This window comes from Lepisosteus oculatus, chromosome 24, assembly GCF_040954835.1.
Source record: "Lepisosteus oculatus isolate fLepOcu1 chromosome 24, fLepOcu1.hap2, whole genome shotgun sequence".
Classification (NCBI taxonomy): domain Eukaryota; kingdom Metazoa; phylum Chordata; class Actinopteri; order Semionotiformes; family Lepisosteidae; genus Lepisosteus; species Lepisosteus oculatus.
The window spans coordinates 15,412,817-15,433,559 of record NC_090719.1 but is presented as its reverse complement, the minus strand read 5'-3'; the positions used below and the strand labels follow the sequence as shown (position 1 = coordinate 15,433,559).

At 46.6% G+C, this 20,743-nt stretch overlaps 1 protein-coding gene across 10 annotated transcripts in view; it reads left to right on the top strand.

Annotated features, from left to right (window-relative positions):
• prrc2b (proline-rich coiled-coil 2B) overlaps window positions 1-19,796 on the top strand; it is a 32,967-nt gene extending 13,171 nt beyond the window's left edge. For 2 of the 10 annotated variants that reach the window (XM_015367227.2, XM_015367222.2), the window contains exons 9-33: window positions 338-498; window positions 840-927; window positions 1,109-1,283; window positions 2,247-2,580; window positions 2,771-2,949; window positions 3,411-3,618; window positions 3,762-3,981; window positions 4,198-6,222; window positions 6,551-6,735; window positions 7,002-7,117; window positions 7,923-8,064; window positions 8,736-8,815; window positions 9,573-9,761; window positions 11,296-11,490; window positions 11,772-11,858; window positions 11,965-12,066; window positions 12,177-12,369; window positions 13,128-13,225; window positions 13,605-13,732; window positions 14,056-14,296; window positions 14,812-14,976; window positions 15,458-15,558; window positions 15,737-15,824; window positions 16,217-16,426; window positions 17,153-19,796. In XM_015367227.2, coding sequence (XP_015222713.2) covers window positions 338-498; window positions 840-927; window positions 1,109-1,283; window positions 2,247-2,580; window positions 2,771-2,949; window positions 3,411-3,618; window positions 3,762-3,981; window positions 4,198-6,222; window positions 6,551-6,735; window positions 7,002-7,117; window positions 7,923-8,064; window positions 8,736-8,815; window positions 9,573-9,761; window positions 11,296-11,490; window positions 11,772-11,858; window positions 11,965-12,066; window positions 12,177-12,369; window positions 13,128-13,225; window positions 13,605-13,732; window positions 14,056-14,296; window positions 14,812-14,976; window positions 15,458-15,558; window positions 15,737-15,824; window positions 16,217-16,426; window positions 17,153-17,308 — 5,866 coding nt within the window. In that variant the 3' untranslated portion in view covers window positions 17,309-19,796. Of the gene's footprint in view, window positions 1-337; window positions 499-839; window positions 928-1,108; window positions 1,284-2,246; window positions 2,581-2,770; window positions 2,950-3,410; window positions 3,619-3,761; window positions 3,982-4,197; window positions 6,223-6,550; window positions 6,736-7,001; window positions 7,118-7,922; window positions 8,065-8,735; window positions 8,816-9,572; window positions 9,762-11,295; window positions 11,491-11,771; window positions 11,859-11,964; window positions 12,067-12,176; window positions 12,370-13,127; window positions 13,226-13,604; window positions 13,733-14,055; window positions 14,297-14,793; window positions 14,977-15,457; window positions 15,559-15,736; window positions 15,825-16,216; window positions 16,451-17,152 lie in introns of all 10 variants that reach the window. The other 8 variants (XM_015367220.2, XM_015367217.2, XM_015367226.2 and 5 more) reach the window with 6 other exon arrangements.
• The last annotated feature ends 947 nt before the right edge of the window (window positions 19,797-20,743 follow it).

Genomic DNA, 20,743 nt, shown 5'->3' with positions numbered 1-20,743 from the left:
CATAGTGAGGCCAGGGCTAGGTGACGGCACGGGCACTTACGGTGCTGTCACAGTGTTCACAATTTTGTGCTTCATTCAAAATTTGTAAAACTTTGTATACCGTTGATGAATTAATTTTGTCACTGAGATTTAATAACAGCTCTGAGAACATTGGGACTGCAGTTCCTCTAAAATTGATGTGATCAGGTTTCTCGGCTCTTTTGAAGGACGTTCTTCGGTTAGCGGTCAGAACTGTAGGGTGTTGGTAGTTTCAGGCCCCTGTGTGAGGATGTCTGGTGCTGTTGGGTGTGGGTTTGCAGTGGGTGGCAGCCAGAGCCTGACTCTCCTTCTCCCACAGCGGGGAGCTCCGGAAGGACAACCGGTTCGCCCGCGGGCCATCTCGCTCGTCTCGGCCCATCAGGCGCCCCGGCGACCGGGCGCCAAGGCCTGCCATCATCAACCCCGAGGACCTGAAGGACCTGGACGACCTGGACAACGACTGCGACGACGGTTGGGCAGGTGGGCGGTGGTCCCTCTTAGCCTGAGCCCACTGCTTCAAGGGCAGGGCAGTGTGGAAGAGTCATAGAGAAGGGTGAAGGCAACTTGAGTTGCTACCCCATGCTCCAGAACAGGTCTGGGGTTAATACAGGGTCAGTTATTGCTGCATGTACAGCTTGGAAATGCTGTGTTTTGATGCAGGTAACACCTTAGGGTGTGAAGATTTTATTTTGCTTTCTGGTATTTAAGTTTCTTTAGGTTTGAGATGTTCACTTTCAAGCCAGTGACAGTTCCTGCAAATGTACGATTTCAAAATTTAGTTCTGAAAAGCTGGAATTGACTCCAGGTGGCTTCCTCTGCAGGTCTCCATGAAGAAGTGGATTACAGCGAGAAGCTGAAGTTCAGCGATGATGAAGACGATCACTCTTGTAGAGACAAGAACAACAAGTGGTTAGTTTGACTTTTTCAGGCCTATTTGATCAGTTTGTGTGTGCAGCATCTAGTTTAACCTATCTGGGATATAACCTACAATTTATTGAATAGTCTCTCCTAGCTTGCTGTGTTAATTTTTTTTCCCCCATTTGAGTAGCTTAACGTGTTGTGATTTCTGTCTGATGCTGGTGTTGTAAAGGAACGACTGGGAACTCAGGCGTGACCGGCAGTCCTCTCTGAGCTCAGGGGACGGCGTGTACAGCAGGGAGACCCCTGAGGAGGAAGCAGGGTGGAATGAACGGGGTTCCCACAGGTACCAAGATGCCCAACTACAGAGGAAGGCCAACGGCTGGGCCGCCCCTCCTGAAGCACAGGTAACCATGGGGGAACCCCAGGCCTTTAACTATATTTGTGCCTCTTGGAATAATGGTTTCCAGTGGCTGCTTCTTAAATTACTCTGTAAGAATCCCATTGTACATGTACGTATGGCAAATAAGCTCCTCTGTTGCTGGTTCTACTGAATAAATGGACTGATTGCATTAACCTGTGTGTATTACTGAATATTCTAATGTGGACGTTCGTTTAAGGAGGCGTCTGTGGAGTAGCTCAACTGCTTAAGGTGCTCACACAAGCACAGGGTGGACTCGATCAGAATCGCCTTTATTTGCCAAGTGCGTTTCACGTATGTGTTCACTCTGGTGTGCTTGGAGCGGCCATAACAATCTAAAAGTATGCAGACAAAACAGGACAAGAGACTTCAAGACGGTGCAAGTATAACTAGGAATACTGGTAAAGCAGAAAGGCAGCCCTGGGAAGGGAGCTGTTCAAATACCTGTTCTGCTTTTAATAGACTGGCAGCCTTTTCTTGAGGGGAGGTTATGAAACAGGTCAGTGGGAGGGCAATCTTTCCTGCCAGTCTCCTGATCACGGGCTGAAGATCGGCCTGGGTGGTGACGGGGATTGGCAGAGATTCATAAAGCAGGTGGTCCAATTGGATGAGCTCACCTGATGGCAGGACAGGTAGACCCCAGCTGTCTCTGCGGCCCCCCCCTCACTGTTCAAGCAGGCCCTAAACCTCTGGCGCGGCGCCGTGCACCCCATCACGATGCAGAACTAACGGCCTGGGGTTGGAGGAGTCTGTACACGCTTTCCTCCTCCTCCTCCCCCGGGAAGTGTGGCGTTGTGGAATTCATCACTGCCAGCTAGCAGGATAACACCACTGGCTCTTCCAAATCGGATGGGCATGAATGGGTGAAAGGAAACGGAGCAGTGTCAGAGCTGGGGTAACGGTTCCTGCTCTTGTCTGAGCTCCGTGTCGCTGTTGCCCACCTGCGCAGGCCCAGCAGAAGCCCCCCGCCCGGGGGCGAGACGCCGTGGAGGACAAGGAGGAGAGGCCGGCCCCGCGCGGGAAGTTCGTGTCGCCGGAGATCTCGGAGGCGGTGGAGCGGGCCCGGCGCCGGCGGGAGGAGGAGGAGCGGCGCGCCCGCGAGGAGAGGCTGGCGGCCTGCGCCGAGAAGCTCAAGAAGCTGGACGAGAAGTTCGGGAAGAGCGAGAAGGCGCAGAAGGCGGAGTGCTGCCCGAAGGAGCTGGACTGCAGGAGCACACAGGAGCCGCCGTCGCCCAGTAAAGACTCCAGGCTCAGTCAGGAGAACTGGCAGTATGGCACTGAAGGTAAGCAGGGCTGATTGAGGTTAATATTGGACCTGGTTACTTGAGCTTCCCGAGCTGACCGTGCTTAGCCGTGCTCTTCACATGATTGTAGTTTTCAAACACTAGCTTGAGCTAAAACTGGCACAGTTTTCTCGTATTAATGAAACTCTGATTTTAAACCTGTATTGACTTAACGCTTTACCTTTGAAAGAAGTGTCGGAAGTCCCCCCGGAGCAGTATTCCGGCCAGGATTATGCCGAAGATGAGGCTTTGGGGTCAAACTATCGGAGTGAAGACGACGGTCCAGAGCCCACCTCCCCTGTCCCCGACTACGGGAAGTATCAGAAGTCACTCCCGCCTCGCTTCCAGAAGCAGCAGCAGCACCAGCAGGTTAAAGATTTACATTGATTCTGTTCTGCATTTCCTTAATCCGTTAATCTCCTTCAACTGAGAAAAATACAGCCTGGCAGCCGTTTAAAGGAACAGGTGTTTTCTGTAAAAAATTAATCCAGAATTTGCTCTTTGCCTTGTTTAAATGTCAGCTGGAGCAGATGTTATAAAGACGCTTAAACTGATATTGAAAGAATTAAATGATCCTCAAAGCTAATGTAGTTTATGGTCCCATGGTAGTATCTATGGAATACAAAGGTTGTTAGAGACGACCACTTTGATGCAGAAGCAGTTCCAAAAGAAAACTTGTTCTTGATTTATATTTGTTAACCCAAATAATTATGTGGATAAGTTATTCTTTTGAATTCTTTTAATCACATTTGGCTGTGGACTGTATTACTGTGTTCCGTGTTGATGTGTGTGAGTGGCTGTATTGAATGTGCCCTTGGTTCTCTCTTCAGGAGCAGGTGTATAAAATGCAGCACTGGCAGCAGCAGCAGCAGGCCCACCCTGCCCAGCCTGGTGCCACGCACCCTCAGCGCGGCTACTACCCTCCTCACGTGCTGGGTTTCGACCCTCGCTGGATGATGATGCCCCCGTACATGGACCCCCGCATGGCCCAAGGACGATCTCCTGTCGACTACTACCCGGCCCCTGTTCACTCTGCAGGTACCCTAGCTGCAAAAATGTATTGCCAGATTTGATGGGATAAAGCATCATGTAAATCCTGTTTTTGATGCTTCTGTTTTCTCAAATCTTGGAAGTTCTTCCCGCATTCAGACATTTAGTTTCTTCTTTCCTTGGCCTGACAGGAATGATGAAACCTGTCATGCAGCAAGAACATCTCAACAGTCCTGGCTCTGCTTCGGAGGAGAGCTGCCACCCTGCTGTGATTCAGGAGAGGAGAGCTCCCTCCGCTGAGCCCTACCCAGTGTGGGGTCAGGACAGTTACACCTCCGTCCCACCCCGGAGCTTCACGCCCCCCTACCAGAGACAGCACGAGAGCAAGGAGATGCGCAGGGTCGACGACAGGTGTGTTGAATCTCCGTTGGTTTTGCGGAGCGACTGAAACGGGTTTTTGTTTTGCGTTTGCGGTTCGATGTCCACTACAGAAGCATGGATGTTTTCCGTCAAGATGGGGGATATTCTACACCTGAGTGCTAAACCTCTGCAAAAACCTTGACTGTAGAATAAATGTAATTCAGAGGTTAGATGTGTTTTAAAATATTGTGCTGGTGTCTTGTACAGGAATGAGAGAACTTGTTCCCAGCAAGACTCCTATGAAGAAAGACAGGAGGAATATAGAGATGTTTCAGCTGAAGATCTCTCCCACTCTGGTTATCGCCAGACCAGGAGGCCCGAGATGGCTTTCAGTTCCTCCCAAAAGAAGGTCCATGACCAAGAAAGCAGACAGAACGAGGCTCTGGCACCTTCCAACCAAAACCGTAGCCTTTCAGGCGATGCTGAATATCTAAAACCGGAGCATCAGGGTGAGCCCAAAGAAGTGGGATATAGGCAAAAAAAGGATAGTGCCAGAGATGAGGCGTTTGATAACTCTGCAAAAGAGAAGACCTTTGCATCTGATTTTTGGAGGAACGATGGCCTTCAGAAGAAAGAGAATGGTCCTTCCTCCCAGTGGTCTGACTCGAGCTCCAATACCAGCAGCAGCCAGCCCCAGGAGTCCACTGGGAGACCTCTGACCAGGAGAACGGGGCCGATAAAGAAGCCCGTTCTCAAGGCTCTGAAAGTAGAGGATAAGGAGAATGAAAAGCCTAAGGTTGAAGTTGAAGAGAAACCTGTTCCCTACAAACTGAAAGAGAAGGAAGTCCCTTCTAGCGTGTATGAGCAGAAAAGGGACTTGAGCCTACCTCTAGGTGCAAAGTACTCCATTACCCCTGCTGTGGCAGCTGTGGACGAAAAGTACCCCACATACGCTAAGGCGGAGAAAAACCCAGAGAGCTCTGCTGAGGACGAGCAGAAAGACAACAGCTGGGAAAGCAAGTCCCAGCCGAGGGAGCCCAGAGACGGCAGCGATCCTCCTGCCCCACGCCGCAACAACTGGATCTTCATAGACGAGGAGCAGGCGTTCGGAGGCGCGAGAGGAGCGGGGCGAGGGAGGGGCAGGGGGTTCAGGGAGTTCAGCTCCAGAGGCGGGCGAGGGGGCCGTGGGGAGAGCTCGAGGGGGGGCTACAATGGCCAGAGGGTGGGCCGAGGCCGGAACCTGCGCGAGTTCGCCAAGCCGGAAGACGTCCAGAGGGGCAAGCCCCGGCGTCGCAACGTCAGCGAGACCCTGAGCGAGACCTCGGAGTACGAGGAGCTGCCCAAGCGGCGCAGGCAGAAGGGCTCGGAGAACGGTGGGGATCCGGTCGGCACCGAGACCGCCAACGCGAGGAAGGTGGACAGCAAGGATTCCTGGAGGTCCAACAAGGTTTACACGGACGAACAGAGCAGTGGCAGCGAGTCTCGGGAGAAGCCCAAAGCTAGCAGGGGTTTTGGTCGCTCTCTGCCCCCTCGGCTCACCAACGCCGGCGGCTACGGACGAGGGTTTGGACCCAGAGAGCCCTCGACGTGGAGAGGCAGGGGAGGGGCGTTTGTGGGAGGCCTGGTCCAGGAGAATGGTTACGGCCCGGTCCCGGACACCTTCTCCAGGAGACCACAGGAACGGGAGCCTCTGAAATATTCCCAGAAGTACGCGGGGACCTTCGTTGAAAATGGATTTGAAGACCGAGGCGGGGAGGAATACTTTGTGGATGGGGACAATCCCGACGGCAGGCCCCTGAGACGCCGGAGACCGCCGCGGCAGGACAAGCCGCCCCGGTTCAGGCGCCTGCGCCAGGAGAGGGAGACGGGAGCGCAGTGGGCCGGCGAGGAGCATGTCGGCGGCGACTTCTCCAGCTCCTGGCCCAGTAGGGCAAAGGGGGAGGACGGCGGCGTTCCCCACCTCGCTGGGAGCCGGGGCCGTGACGTGGCGCACCCGGAGCAGGGTGCCGAAGACTGGGAGACTGCCTCCGAGAGCAGCGACTTCAACGACAGGCGGGAGAAGCGCTCCGGCCTATCCCAGGGCGAGATTCCCTCGGAGTTGGGGCACGGGGAGGCGGGATCGGGGGAGAAGAGGGAGCTCTCCAAGCGCAGCTTCTCCAGCCAGAGGCCTCTCGTGGAGAGACAGAACCGAAAGGGGGATCCCACAGGACTTGGAGACAAAGTGTCCAGGTCTGCTGAAACTCCGTCCCGGAGTGAGAGCTGGCAGAATGGGATGCACTCCAGCAGTAAAAGGTTAATTGCTTACAGACATTTATTCAAGCGTAAGGTGGCCTAGAGCTCTTAACCGACCAGATATATTTTGCAGTTTAACTCTTCCTTTTAATAATTAAACTGGGAATTAAAATATTTGCATATTAAGTTTTTTTTTTACTTTAGGGTGCCAATAAAATGCTTGTTTTCTAAACATTGAGTGTTGGGAGTTGTATTTTTTTAAAGTAGTTTGTTAACTAATAACTGTGCTTTTAGAAAATGAAATGTCCACGTTTTCCTTTGCAGAAATTAAATCTTTCAGAATTGTGATGGATATTAATCTCTTTCAATGTTTTTTTTTTGTTAACAGGGCTTCAGACGAAGCTGCCTCTGGAGCAGGGTACAACGTGGATCAAACTGTCAAGACAGAAGATGTTCCTCAGAACAACGCCTCTGAGCATTCCAGCAAAAAGTCGGAGAAAGAAATGAAACCTGTGTCACTGAAAAGCGACAAGTCAGATTCTTCACCTCAGTACAGCCTGAATAGTTACCAAAGTGAGTTCCAACAAAAGCAGAACCTAAAGAGCTGGTTACATGCCTGCAAAAAACATTTGTTCATGTTACTACTTAAATATAAAAAAATTCAGTTGCAGAAGATGTGCCTGTTAAATAAAAGGTATAAATCATGTCGGCCAGTGGCAGGGCTCAGTAAATGCTTGGGATTGCTGGAGTGCCACTGTACCTCCTTGTAGTGTCGTTTCGGAGCACTTTTGCCGGCTCTGTCCTGCAGTACTGGGTTTAACTGCTTTCTCCTCTCCCAGTGGAGAATGAAACGGGAGTGTCCGTGCCCAGTGGGGAGGGGTTCACCGAGATCTTGTCCAAAAAACAGCGGCGTCAGCAGGAAGAGGAACGCAGGAAGAAAGAGCAGGGGGTACAGGTGGGTTGGCACCTTTGGATTCTAGCTTCTGTTCTTTTATTCTTACAAGTATGGCTTCCATGCTGTTGTTTTTAAGTTGGAAGCATGAGATGCACGTGACTCGTGACGTCACATCACCTCTGGATCTTTAATAAATTCTCCAGCTGATGGCTCAGGTGCAAGTGATTTAAAAAGACCCTCTGATTAAGTTTGATATCTCTAGTGGCACCTGATGTTCTAACTATAAAAAGCCTGACATGAATAGAAGTTTAAAAACAAATGCAATCTTTGAAAGTCACAGTTCTCTAAAACCATTTTCCGTTCATTTAAAATTGCTTTAATGCTGCATTTGCTGCGTTTTCTCCTATGGTGGCATTAGTTGAATACAGAAAGTGAAATTATGCATTCAAAAGCAGTATATTCAATCATTTGTTGTTTTTTCCAGATACATATCTAGTTTCATTGGCATTTGGAAATTTTAATGTTCCATGTCTTGGTCTTGTGCAAATACTTCACTTTTCAGCTTAGCAATAAAATTTGCGGCAGAGCTGAAGTAGAACTATTTCCATATCCGGTTTTATCTTGAGATTGCCAGATGTGTGCTCTCAGTCCTTTTGCGTGTTTAAAGATGGAAGTTGAGGTCTGTACTTTCAGTACTGACTTTTGTATTCTTCCAATCAAATGATTTTTCCATATTAAAATGTTGACTGGGTTGTACTGTTCCAAGTCTAGAGAGCTTTTCAGTTTAGCTTCCTTACAGACGGTCTGTAAATGTTTCTGCAAACAAGGTCTTTCAAAATGATCATGTGCTGTTACTGTTGCACAGGTGTCCGTGAAAAACAGGGTGATTACTTCCAAGATACCTCCACGCTTTGCAAAGAAGCAGGGCGCCATTTCAGTGGATCAGGTTGAAGAGGGGCTCTCCACTAGCAACCTGGGGACTGAGATCTGGGAGAACAACAGTGCAGGTTTGTACCATTATTATTTCAGCAGCAGACTGTGCAGGCTAAGGAAAGTAACATTACGGGTCGTATCTCACTCCGTTTTATGTGTGTCCTTGAAAGTGTCACTTCCAGTACAGAACCCTAATTTGTTCAGTTATTTTAAATAGCAGTTTTTTTATATTGGTAGACTCTTATCCATTATAGAAAATAACCCTAATCATTGCAGTCATTCCAAATGAATGCATTTTTTATTTGGAAGAACAGATTTATTGTGAGTTTACATTCAATTCTTTTTAAAATAATTATATGGAAGTAAACTGCTGTTTTGGAAAGGGTGTTTATACATGGTCACAAGTAGTAGTAGACTCCAGCTTCACTCAAATTGAACAGCTTTCCATTTTTGTGAGAGAGGTGTTCCAGTGTGGTAATAACGTCTGCATAAGAGTCATCGTTAAATTTCTTACGTGTCCGCCTTTGACTTCAGCTGATAGACTATTGCTGATGCAAGGATTGCTTATGGATTCCTTAACAAGCACATGTAAAAAGTAAATTGGATATTTAAGAGTAAAAATCCAAAGAAATACTCTACATTTCATTCAGAATAATTAGAAATCAAATCAAGCTTTAAGCTTGGTAAATATAGTTCAATGAAAAATTCTGACGTTTTGTTAAAATTGTCAAATTTTTTCACCCAGCTCTTTCTGTTCAGTCCACTGGTGGAGATTCTTGGACAAAGCCAGTATCCTACGCTGGGGCAGAACCAAGCTCCACTGAGGTATGGTTATTTTTAGGCCATTTTTTCCCCCCATCTAAAGATTTTAAACAGCCCCATTGAGTGTCTCTGGAAATGGAGGTGAAGTCCTTCATTGTGCGTGGATCTTATATCATGAATGCACCTGCAGCTGAGTCACATGTAGCTTGGAAGGCATTTTCACTTGTGTGAAAGTGTCCTTCAGTTTTGCAAAAGGTGACTTATGTATTAAATGAAGTCAGTTTTGTGTTTTGCAATACAGCACATCTCTAGGAACAGTAGTAGAAAATGCATTCTAACAACGCAACTTGATCAGTTCATCTTTTCTGATGCCCCAACAGTCAGCATGCGTGCTTAATGATCTGGTGAATGATACATTGACGGTGTTATCAAGAGCTCTGCAAATATCTAAAAGTAGAACTCCATGGGAGATGAATGCCCTGTTCTCAGGACCGAGGCGCCGTCCTCCAGCGTGTTTCTTAAGAGCTGATTGCCTCAGGTGAATGGGCCTTTTCTGTGACGGGATATCCTGTGAGACTCAGCATGCTGGTACACCCCCACCCCACCCCCCAGCCTGGAGAAAGCTGCTACACCCACTATAAGATTGAGCAAAGAAAAAACAAAGCAGATACAAGTCGCTGCTTTTTTATAAATTTGCATTACATAAGCAATTCGAATATCTTTAAATTAGCATTACTTTGCTCAATTTGTGGGGGAAAAAAAGAAACATTTATCACCTCAATTGGAATTTGAAGCACCCTTGTGTTTTGTCTATTCCCAGGTGTTTAAAGGCAGTCAGACTGACAGTGGGATTGACCTGAGTGCTGAGTCTCAGGGATCCTCTGCCAACTCCTCCCAGAGAAGTTCCCCTTATGGCACCCTCAAGCCTGAGGAAATCAACGGGTCGACCCCAGCAGAACCAAAACAGGACGGGCTCAAAGACCTCACACCCAAGCAGATGGAGAAGAAGGTGCCGTTAACCAGCTCCCCTGTCTGCCGCCCCTCCCCTCCCCAGTAGGCCGCTAACCTCCACAGGGGTGTGTCCGTTTAGCGACTGTCCAAAGAATCGCTCAGAATTGCAGGGCAGGCACTCCTGTTAAAATCTCTCTCCTGGCCGAGGGCATGTTGATCTGCTTGCTTCCGCTGGAGTGTAGCTATTTTGTGGTCCGCCGCGGTTTAAAAGGGTACTTTGTTGTATCTGCAAGACTCTGTGGTTTTTTTTAAAAGCAGCCTTTATGGGTCGTGTAAACTTCAAATATCATTCCATTCCCTAATGAGTAGTAATTTTCAGTACCATTCTTCTCATCAGGTTGTGAAGCTGTTTTTTTAACAATGAAGTAATGCAAAAACATCCGACGCCTGAAAAGTGTCTAAAAGACAAGGGATTTGGCGTTGAGTGATGTTACTGTCAGGGTGCTATTCTGGGTGGATAGAAACAGGATGTCCTCATCAACATGGAAGAACTGATCTTTTCAAGTAAAACAGTAATCCTACATGTAGCCTTAGAGAGTTTGTCTAAGTGGGGGAGTTAAAATGCTGCATGTGGCATCCCAATGGTGACCTCACTTGCTTCTTTTGAGGCTGAAGGCCATTTCGTGTTTCTTAGACAATGGAGAAAAATGCCAAACAGGAAACGATCCATGATATTTATAACATTAATTATTCAGTTTCCTTAAAATTGAGCTCAGTAAACCTTTCGTTTTTTTTTAGTAAACTTTTTTAGTTTTTAAATTTCCATTACTTTTGTGGGGAGAGAATAAAAACCGCTTGCTGCATTTAGATTAGCATGTCGTTTTATATGCTTTGCATTTTAATATACGATATTTGCAAGATGGTGGCATGGACAGTATAGCTTATCTTTATTTCAAGTTAAATTTTCCTGGTTCTCGGATTTCCACCAAACTCACAACTTGGGTATACATTTAGGGCACAACTCTGCAGTTGCAGGCACTACGGAAGCCAGATGGTGGTGGGGGTAAAAGCACTGTCACACAGGGCATTTTATATGTCACATCTGAATTGAAAGACTTGAAACAGTTTACACACCAGAACCCATGAAAAGTGAAATGTGTTGAATGGCCGACCCTGATGCTCTTTGCAGAACCTCTTCTCCTGTCAGTGTGATTAAGTAGGAGCAACCCTTATTGGCTCTACTTTGTCAAGCTGCTGTCCTTTCAACAAATATCTATGCATCTACCAGGATATGTTCCAAAAGCATGTACACTGAATGAACACTTAATATCAGACCAATTGAGTTCTCAGTGTTTCAAAATCCAGTTTGAAGAGGACATTGAATAGGGTTTTTAGTAATATGATTTAATACATTGATTTTCAGTGACATTTTTCTTCATTAAAGGTATTGCTATGTCATTTGACAAGTTCTTTGCAGAAAATTCATCGTCTTTGAATAAAATTTAATTGCAGGTTTCTGAGGAGACTAGTTAGTCATAAAAGTTTACCTTGTCTTAATTATTTATTCCCTCCTTTTGTTTTCATCTCTCTAGGACTCGGAGACCAATTCAGAGCAGAGCAAGGAACACAAACCTGGCCCCATTGGGAATGAGCGATCCCTGAAACACCGCAAAGGATCAGAGGGGATAGAGAGGCTGGAAGGAAACATTCCCCCTGTTAATGGCGTGGATATACATGTGGAAAACGTTATCCCTGTACCACCCATTGAGTTTGGAGTGAGTGCAAAGGTAAAGGAGGAATCACGTCTGTTGGCATGGCACACCTTATGAACAGCAAAGGTTGTAGTGGCTTCGAATCTTTCTATCTGTGAAAAAGTAGTGCTTTTAAAGTTTGCGTGATTTCTTTTAAAATAAATTTGCTGAACCCGGAGCATCTGGTATTGCTGCTTTTTATGGGAGAGTGCATCATGTTTTATTTAGTGGTGCTTTTATTTCCTGATTGCCTTGGATTTTGTAATTTGGTTACTTTGAGTTGTGAGTTTCCTGGCTCAAAGGTGATTTTCTCTTAGGATTCTGACTTCAGTCTGCCTCCTGGATCCACCCCGGTTCCTGTTTCAAACCCAGTAACAAAGCTGCAGGATGCTTTGGCCAGTAATGTAAGTCAAGTCTTCAGTCTTTATAATTATGGCAGTCCCTAATAATAATCTGTGCACAAACTGAGCCGTATTCGCATTCCATTTTTTTTACATGGAACAATTGTAGGTGGCTCTCACTCAAGCGATTCCGATGCTCCGCCGCGATCATCTGCCGCAAGGTATCGGCCTCAACCCCATCTCCTTCCCGAGCACCGACCTCACCCTCAAGGTACTCGTCCGTGCAGAGCAACCCTGGGCACAGCAGTGCCCACAGCATTCAGGGCACCGGGTGCGCGGCTTTTGGCGGGGGTCCTGAGTGTTCCTGTTCCTGTGCCGCAGATGGAGTCTGCGCGGAAGGCGTGGGAGAATTCCCAGTCGCTGCCCGAGCAGGGCTCCCCGGGCGGCGCGGGCTCGGGGGGCCAGCCCCCCTGCAGCGTGGGCTCCTCCAGCGGCGTGAGCTACAGTTCGTTTGGGGGGGTGTCCATGCCACCCATGCCCGTGGCCTCGGTGGCGCCTTCGGTCTCGATGCAAGGTAGGGTCCCCACGTTACCCTGGTCTTCTGGAAGTGAGAAACGCAAGGTTGTGTTCTTGTCATCTGTATTCTGTGTACAGCAAACCCTCAGTTGAGCTGACCAACTGGGGGAATGGATGTCCATTATTGTGGGCCTGTTAAATCATGTAGCATTTTTCAGTCCAGAAACACAATTACATGAGGTATTTTTATATATATAAAAACACTAAGTGCTTTCTGGCTCTTCAGACTTATTTTTAGGAATTTCTGTTGGCACAGTCAATGACAATTGTTCTGTACTTTTTTTAACAAATATACAAGCTTTTTATTTCATGTTTTGTCAATAAACTATAAAATGTGATCAAACATAGGAAACAGAACACCTATCATAAACTGTTGACCAAGCCCTATAGGCCACCATTATTATTTCTGTATTTTTACTGTTTATTTTTACCTAGTTTTATTATTCATGGATTTACATATGTTAAAATTCTAGCCATATTTCTTAAAATGCTTATTTTTTAAAAGTTTGCTCAAGCATGCAAAACACTTGTGTGTAAGCTGAGGGCTTACTGTATACTGATTGATCAAAACATTTCATTAAGCGAAGAGGAAGCCTGTGTTGGTTGCGAAAATGTTTTTAAACGTTGCCATGAATGACAGCAGCAACCCCTCGGTACACTTGTGCTCCGAGTGAAGTGGAGGGAGGGGCTGCCTTGCAGGTTTTGAGTGGAAACGTAATGAATTTTTGTGATTTCATGTCTGTCCCCCCCCCCCAGGTAATCATATTCCACCCCTCTATCTGGACGGGCATGTCTTTCCCAGCCAGGCCCGGCTGGTTCCTCCAGCCTTGCCCCAGCAGCAGACCTATCAGCAGGTAGGCCCCTGCCGTCTCCCCACCACACTGACCTCTGATTGTCTGCTCAGACGCACCCGAGGCAAGGAAGTCGGCAGCAGAGGTTTACTCGGCAAATATTCAGAGTGTTTACCTTTGGTTAGGTTTACATTTTGAGACTGTTCGTTAGTACAGTATCTCTACATGATGAGGTCTCTGGCACCATGCAAGATGTGTTGTCTTGGAAATGAAACATTTTAAAGTAATTTGTGTTGAGTCCATTTTGAAACATGAGCTGTTCAGCAAATGGCGCAGTGGATGTGAGCGGCTTGTTTCGGGGAGCCCTCTGCTGCCGCTGTCCTGCAGGGCTTGGCGAAGCTCGTTGTCATGTCTCGTGTTGTCCTGTCCTCTCTCCCGGCAGGCTGCGGCGGCCCAGCAGATCCCCATCTCTCTCCACACCTCCCTGCAGGCCCAGGCCCAGCTCGGGCTGCGTGGCGGGCTCCCAGTCTCCCAGTCCCAGGAGATGTTCAACTCCATCCCGCCTTTTAGGTCTGTTTCTGTTGCTCAGCACTGTGGTTACTGTCCTGATGGGCACCAGGGTGGCGGTGCAGCAAGGCTTATGAAGTTGTTTTCCCTTCTGGCCAGAGATGATCCATTTCATTAGCGTTCTGTACAAACCATTTTCATTGCTTTCCTCTGAAAGTTTCCTGATATTATATTCTGCTTGGTATTCCTTGAAATGTTTGTTTTCAATATGTACACCTTTTAACTTTTCATAGCTTTTCCTTAGTCTGATGTTAGAAAAGCGCATTTATGAGGCATTGTATGTTTTAAGTGGACCAGACTGATTTACTAGTGCTCTGTTCTTGCAGGTCCCAGGTGTACATGCACCCCAACCTCTCTCAGCCCAACGCCATGGTCCTGCCAGGAGCTGCCCCCATGAAAGGCCACTACTCGCCCTTCCCTGGCATGCAGCCGTCGGAGATGGTGAAGCCCCAGTCAGGCTCGCATTACCAGCCCATGAGTGGCAGCCAGGCCCTTGTTTATGATGGGCAGATGAATCAGGCTGCAGGAATGGGCACCTCGCAGCTCATGGACTCCCAGCTCATCCAGGTGCTTCTGCTGATTCTACAGCACCTAGCGTGCATCACCTTGTATACAGCACTGTTCAACACGCAGGAGAGCAGCACACAGGCTGCAAATGAATTAAAAGTACACAAGGCTCTCAAATTTAAGTAGAGGCTAGTAAAGCAATTGCATTTTTGGTATTTATAGGAGGTTGCCGAAAAATGTAGTGTAAGAAGGGGTGTAGTAAAGACTACCTAGCCTACAGCTTGAAAAATGTTTCCATTGGTTATAGGAAGAGCAAATAAGGACCAGAAAACTGAAGTGTAGGTTTAGAAAACATGGAGAAAATTGTATGTGCCGCTGTTGAACACATGGTTGGTGTGAAGCGCTATTAATTTGGACACTTAATTGGTAATGCACTGTAACGTGCAGAGGTTGGTAGTAGCGGAAGGGGTGTCTGTTCCTCCGTTTCGATGCCTTGGTGGGGGTGGGTTCTGAGCAGCTCCAGCAGCGAGGGGGTAATCTGAGCTGACGTTTCGAAGGCTTTCCTTGCTTGGCAGGTGACCATGCCCCTGCCGGGGTCGCCGCTGAGGTACGGCTCCCAGCAGCACCTCATCCTGCCCCAGTCCATCCAGCTGCAGCAGGGCCAGAACCTGCCCGTGGGGGCCCCCCGGCGCGTGCTGCCCCCCGGCTCCCAGCCCCCCGTCATGACGGGCAGCAGAGAGGTGAGCCCCCCGTTCCTGTGGGGTGGCCGGCTGGCGGCTCGTTAGCGGTTTTAATAGTAAACCACCATTTTAACTGTAGTTTCCCGTTGTAGCTGGGATACTAAAGGTTTTACAACAGTTTGAGTTAAATCTATATTTTGGTTGCTTTAAAAGTCAACCAATATATTTTTAGTACAGGATCACGTTAAAATGCATTTCTAAAAGCTGTTTCCTTTACAAGCAAACAGACTACATTTTAAGGGTCATTTCCCTTTAATGATGAATTCCTTACAGAAGTAACCATTTGTGGAGTCTTCAACGTTTGTTTTTTGTTTAATCACTAGTTTTTCCACTTTCCCCAACTTAGCTACCGAGATGCATGTAAAATCTATATAGTTATAACCTCTACACTTTTGTGGTTCAAAAGCACTGTTATAACATTGTTGATGGAAATCTATAGTGCTCTATTTTCCTCTCCTTGACTTTTCTTATTTCCTTTTAGACATCGCAGATGGAGATGAAAGGCTTTCAGTTCCAAGATAATAAGGCAAACCATTCTCCTGGCATGTCAGCAGGGTCTGCCCAAACTCCCAGCTCTTACAGGTGAGCCACCATTGCCATTACCGACTTGGCCTCCTGCTGGCAATATATAGGCAGTGTTTCAGACTTTCGGTAGTTTGACTAAGGGGGTACAGATTTCAAACTAAAGAAAGTAATCGATGAAGACCTCAGTGTCGTGTCTGCCTGGTGGATGTGCCAAGATGTGTGTTCTCCCTTTCAGGCCTGGATCTGCCAGTCCAAGTGGGAAGCCCTCAGGCCCCGGAGGGCCGACCAGTGTAGCGCCCCTTCCTGGACACTACGCTCAGCAGGTATTGATCCCAAATGGTTCTGTACTAGAGATTTTACACTGCAGTACACAACAGAGCATAGGGACAGCTCTGGTCTGTATGTTTAACCCTCAGTGCCATAGGGTATTGGAAGCCCCCTATGTTTGAGTGAATGCACCGTTAAATTCTGTTGCTCTGTGCTTCGAGACAGCTATTCAAAAACCAAAGGCGTGTTGGGAACAGGTGTAGCTTTCTTTTGCATGTTCTTAAACTGTTTTGAATGTGAGCCTTGGTGGTGGTTGAAAGACTAAGCTGATAAACATTTGAGCCCATTTAATTTACGTGAAAACAATCTCCCCTCGCTGGCTCCACGGCCGCGCGGACGGGCCGGCGCTTGCAGCCCCTGTACGTTCATCTGCCTTGTTCGCTCTCAGGTCCCGCCGCCGCAGGGCGGCATGATGATGCACATGCGCCCTCCCGCCACGGGGCCCTTCCCCAGCCCCATCCAGCGGCCAGTGATGCAGATGAGCAAGGCGGTCATCATCCGCTCCCCTCAGTACCCCAGCCCTGGCCGGGAGCCCCCGCCCTGCGTCTCCCCCGCCAACAGCACCGACTCTGCGAAAGGGACGGAGGAAGGCATGAAGGTGAGCCACCCACCATCATTTTAGGTAATTTCTATTTACCCCCATTTATCATTTTCCAAAATGCCTCCATGACATGCACATTCGCTTTCTAGCTTCTTGCTCTGCTCCACACCTGCCTTTTCTGCAAGTCTCGTTTTAGTTTGAGCTATCTCTGGCTTGTGGAAGGTTTTATAACGCTGGAGATGTTGGGGGGGGTTCTTCTCCCTTACGCCTCCCATGTTGCTCAGCGTTCATCCGTTCCCAGAGTTTTGTCTTCAGCCCTCCATCTGCAGTTCGCTGTTATGGTGTCCTGGGATACTTGTGCGAGTACTGTGGGTTTTGTTTTATCTCATCGGAATATTCTGAAGCTGTTCCATCACTTCCGATTGTATAGTGTGTTGTTCTGTCAGATGCCTTAATCTGAGTATTTCTTAGCAAAACCAAATTTCAAAAAGGCATCGCCACATAAATGCTCCAATGAAGAAGTTTGTCTGCAGCCTCCCGGGGAGTATGGACTATCGCTTGAAGTCTCAAGATGTAATCATACTCTTGGGAGTTGGTTGAATTTCTGTCCATTCTTTTGGCATCTGTAGGGTTCAGGTATTGCAGTTTTGAATGACAAAATATTTGTGTATCTGTAAGAAGTGCTTGCAGAAGGTTAAATAGTTTTAAGGTTTGTACTGTGTAGAATTGTTGGTCTAAAATCAATATGCGCTTAGTAAGGCCCCTTTTTTTCCCCCTGTAAAGACCAAGCCACGCGATGTCCTGCCGAGCTCCGGCGATGGGAAGGGACAGGCCCGGATGTCCAGCCTGCAGGAGCCACAGACCTCGAGCCAGATGAAGCCAGTCCGGACCGGGGCCATCAAGCCGCAGTCTGTCAAGGTGGAGGAGGGGAAGGCGTAACGGGAGGCCGGTGCTGTGGACCAGAGCACACTAGCAGCCGCGAAGGCAGTCCCCGAGATTGGCCTCCGCACTGGCCAGGGAAGATCACCAGTGGGATCTGACTCCTATTAAAGCAAATTCAAGCGTTGTATTGATCGAACACAGTATATATAAATATATAAATAAACACATAGGGACACTTTGAAGCAGACTTTTCATTTCATCTTATTTATTAACTCTACATCCAAACAATAAGTCGTTCAGGTTCTGTCATTTGCCTACATCAAAGGAAAGAGAAAAATAAGTAGCTCCTGCAGCTCAACAATTTCCACTTGCAAAATAACACAAAAAGGACTGCAGTTGTGTAAATGTGGCAAATGCAAGAGAATAATACGAGGCTAGTATGTAAGCTTTTTAAGCTTTCTTTCCCAAACATTCAACTTTTCTTAGCCACTTTGCTGGTACCTTGGAGTTTTAACTTTTTAAGTAATCTGAAAACTTAATATCCTTCGTTATTAAAGGAATCCTTTTATTCAATAAAGTACTATTAAAACTGAAGCAGAGGACACCTGTTTTGTGCGATCTGAAAGAAATGTTTCATGGAGAGACCCTGTAGAATCTGTTACAATTGTATTTCTCACAGCTTGTGAAATGTATACAACTGTGCTTAGGTAACTGCAAATATGTTTCCGTAACTCTGCAAAGCCTAGACTTTTTCATTACTTGTTTTTATTTTTGTGGTATTAAAAGATTTTTGGCATCATAAATCACACTCTGGTTTAAGTTTTAAGCTTCACAGGGGTTTATGAAGTGTTTTATGCATGTGGTGTAAATTAAAACGTATACGCCAGGGCCAGTGATACTTGTAACTTTGCATTTCAGAGATGTATCTAAAGTGAGTAAAATGTACAGCTGAGATGTGTGTGGACAGTGCAAAAAAGGCAGTTTTGTAGCCATCTTTGTGTAAGGGGTCCTCATTGAGTTGCCGATGTGTTCCCAGGTAGTTGGTAATGAGCAGACTGATTTTTTTTTTCTTTTGTGGGGTTTTTGCTTGTAATTAGTAACTTAATTTTTAATATTGCTACATTACATGTATGTCAAGTATAATGCCTACTAAAAAGATGCGATTTTCCTCCAGGTGTTTTCGCCTGAGGCCTGACAGCTGTTCAAGGGCTTTCGGTTTTTATTCTTTCTCCCTCTTGAACTTTTCTTCTCCTTGCTGTGTGAAGTGATGACCTATTGGCTGACTCAGGTTGACACAGGGCGGTGGGGAGTCATGAGAGTGGCTGTAATGGCAGCACACGGAGGATGAGATCCATACCATAAACCCACAATGTTGCCAACAAGGAAAAACCAGTGTACATGGGGGAAATTAACAGCACATGAAACCTTGCTTTTTCTTTTTATTTGCTTAAGCCCAGGCTATGTATAATGTGACTGTAAACCTTAAGTGCTGGAGGGGCCAGTGTTGAAGGGAGTTTTTGGGAAGCAGGCAATAAAATGGTTGAAAGATGTTCAGCCTCAGTAGCTGTGGAACAAGGCCTAGCAAATAGAGAATGCAGTATGCAATGTAAACAGCCGGGAAGCTGATCATGCTCACCCCCTTTAGCCTGGTTGAACATTGCAGTTACTTTATAGCTCCAGCTCCAGGAAGAAAAGGACACTGCATCTTCATCTCACAGGGGTTAAATCCATCATTCAATTGAATAATACCACATCATGTAGCTGCCCTGTTCTATAACTCCGTGAGCTTGCTGATCTCATCTTTTAATTATTATTCCTGGTTCAAATCATGACAAAACACTATTTAAAGTACTTGTTTAGATCTAGTTGGTGTTTCACTGATTTTATATATATATATAAAAATATATATATAGTCTCATTCTGTGCTGGGGAGGCCAAAAACCTACTTGATTTCTATTACTGTATTTAATGTCACTTGATACACTAAAATGTTTACAGGTTGTTTTTATATGGCTGTATATGATTTTCTTTTTTTCACAGGACATATACAATTTGGTCACATTTGGAGGATTTTCTTTAGATTTTTAAGATGCAGTGGCTCTTTTCAAATTTAAGTTGGGATCATTCAGGCTGAGAGAAGTTGCCTTAGATCTAAGGTGGAGGTAATCTGGAGGAGCTGCTGATGAGTTGAACATGAATATCGCGAGATATTTGATTTGGATGTTAAAACTTTGCTTTCTTCCAACCATCACCAAGCTTATTTTAGTCTATCAGTTTTTGGCCTTTTCTTGTCTTTCTGTGTAGACTGATATTTGAAAGGGCAGACGATGGATATTTCACTGTAGAAGCTTTTTTTGTTTGTATTTTTGTTTCTGACTGGACCAGTCGTGATTTCATGGAGCTGTTCCTGCAGCTGTACAGCCTGAACCCTGTTATCAGTACCTGTTGTTTATCCTTTCAAATATGTGATTGTATTAGCTCTTTCCATATGAAAGAATTCTCCTTATTTAAATAAAAAATAAAGCAGATTATGCTTTTTCAAATACCTGCTGTGTACTTTTTTTAAATGAGACGTGATCGTTAGAACAAAAATCTAGTTCACACCTGGAGAAGACTTCACAGCCGAAACGTGGTGTTTTCTCTTCTCTTTTCAGCATGGAACAAACCGATTGTTCCTTTGTGGTCATTAGATCTGCGAATTTCCAATGTTGGCAACAATGCTGCAAGGCCGAAGGTGGCTTTGCCGTGTGCTGCCTGTTCCCAAACGGTGGAACCTGGGGCAGCTGTGCAGAGCGGGGGTCTCCAGTAGGTTCCCGGGGAATCTCAGCCCGGGGGGGTTTGTTGGTGGGCGTTGAATTTTGAACTTTTCTTTAAGACCTAAAATGTACTCTTAAGCCCTAAAGAGCTGGAGTTCTGCTAAACTAAGAAAACCGGGCTCGACCTATAAGACTACGTGGGTTAAAGATCTGCAGGGACCGCGTTTGAGACCCATGGAGCAGCGTACGGATTCAGGTCTAGGTGCTTGGTGGGGCACTGCTGGCGTCTGGTGTGTAAAACACAAGGATTATAATGGACCTTTCTGCTCTCCTGCTTTAAGAAAGGTTTTTCCTGTTGCAACACAGATGTGTAAAGGGGTTTCCAACTGCTGGTTTAACTGGAGGGTGTTTTTGTATAGTCTCTAAACGTGCAACACGGTATGTTGTACAGCAAAATGCCCATCTCCATGTGTTCCGGAGATTGGCATAACTGGATAAGTGCGTCAGACAAATAATGAACGAACTTGTCATACTCCAATTTCCAGTCTTGTAATTGTCGTTTGAAAGGCCGCAATTTATTTCAGCGGTAGCCAGGCCCACCCTGGAATTATCCTAGGCCTACCCACTCAGTCCAAAGTAATTTTAAATTATTTTTCCCTTGTTGGCGTTACATGATTTACTTTTTAATGTTACGTGTTTTTTCATCATATGTGATTTGCTATTGGCTCGCTGTATC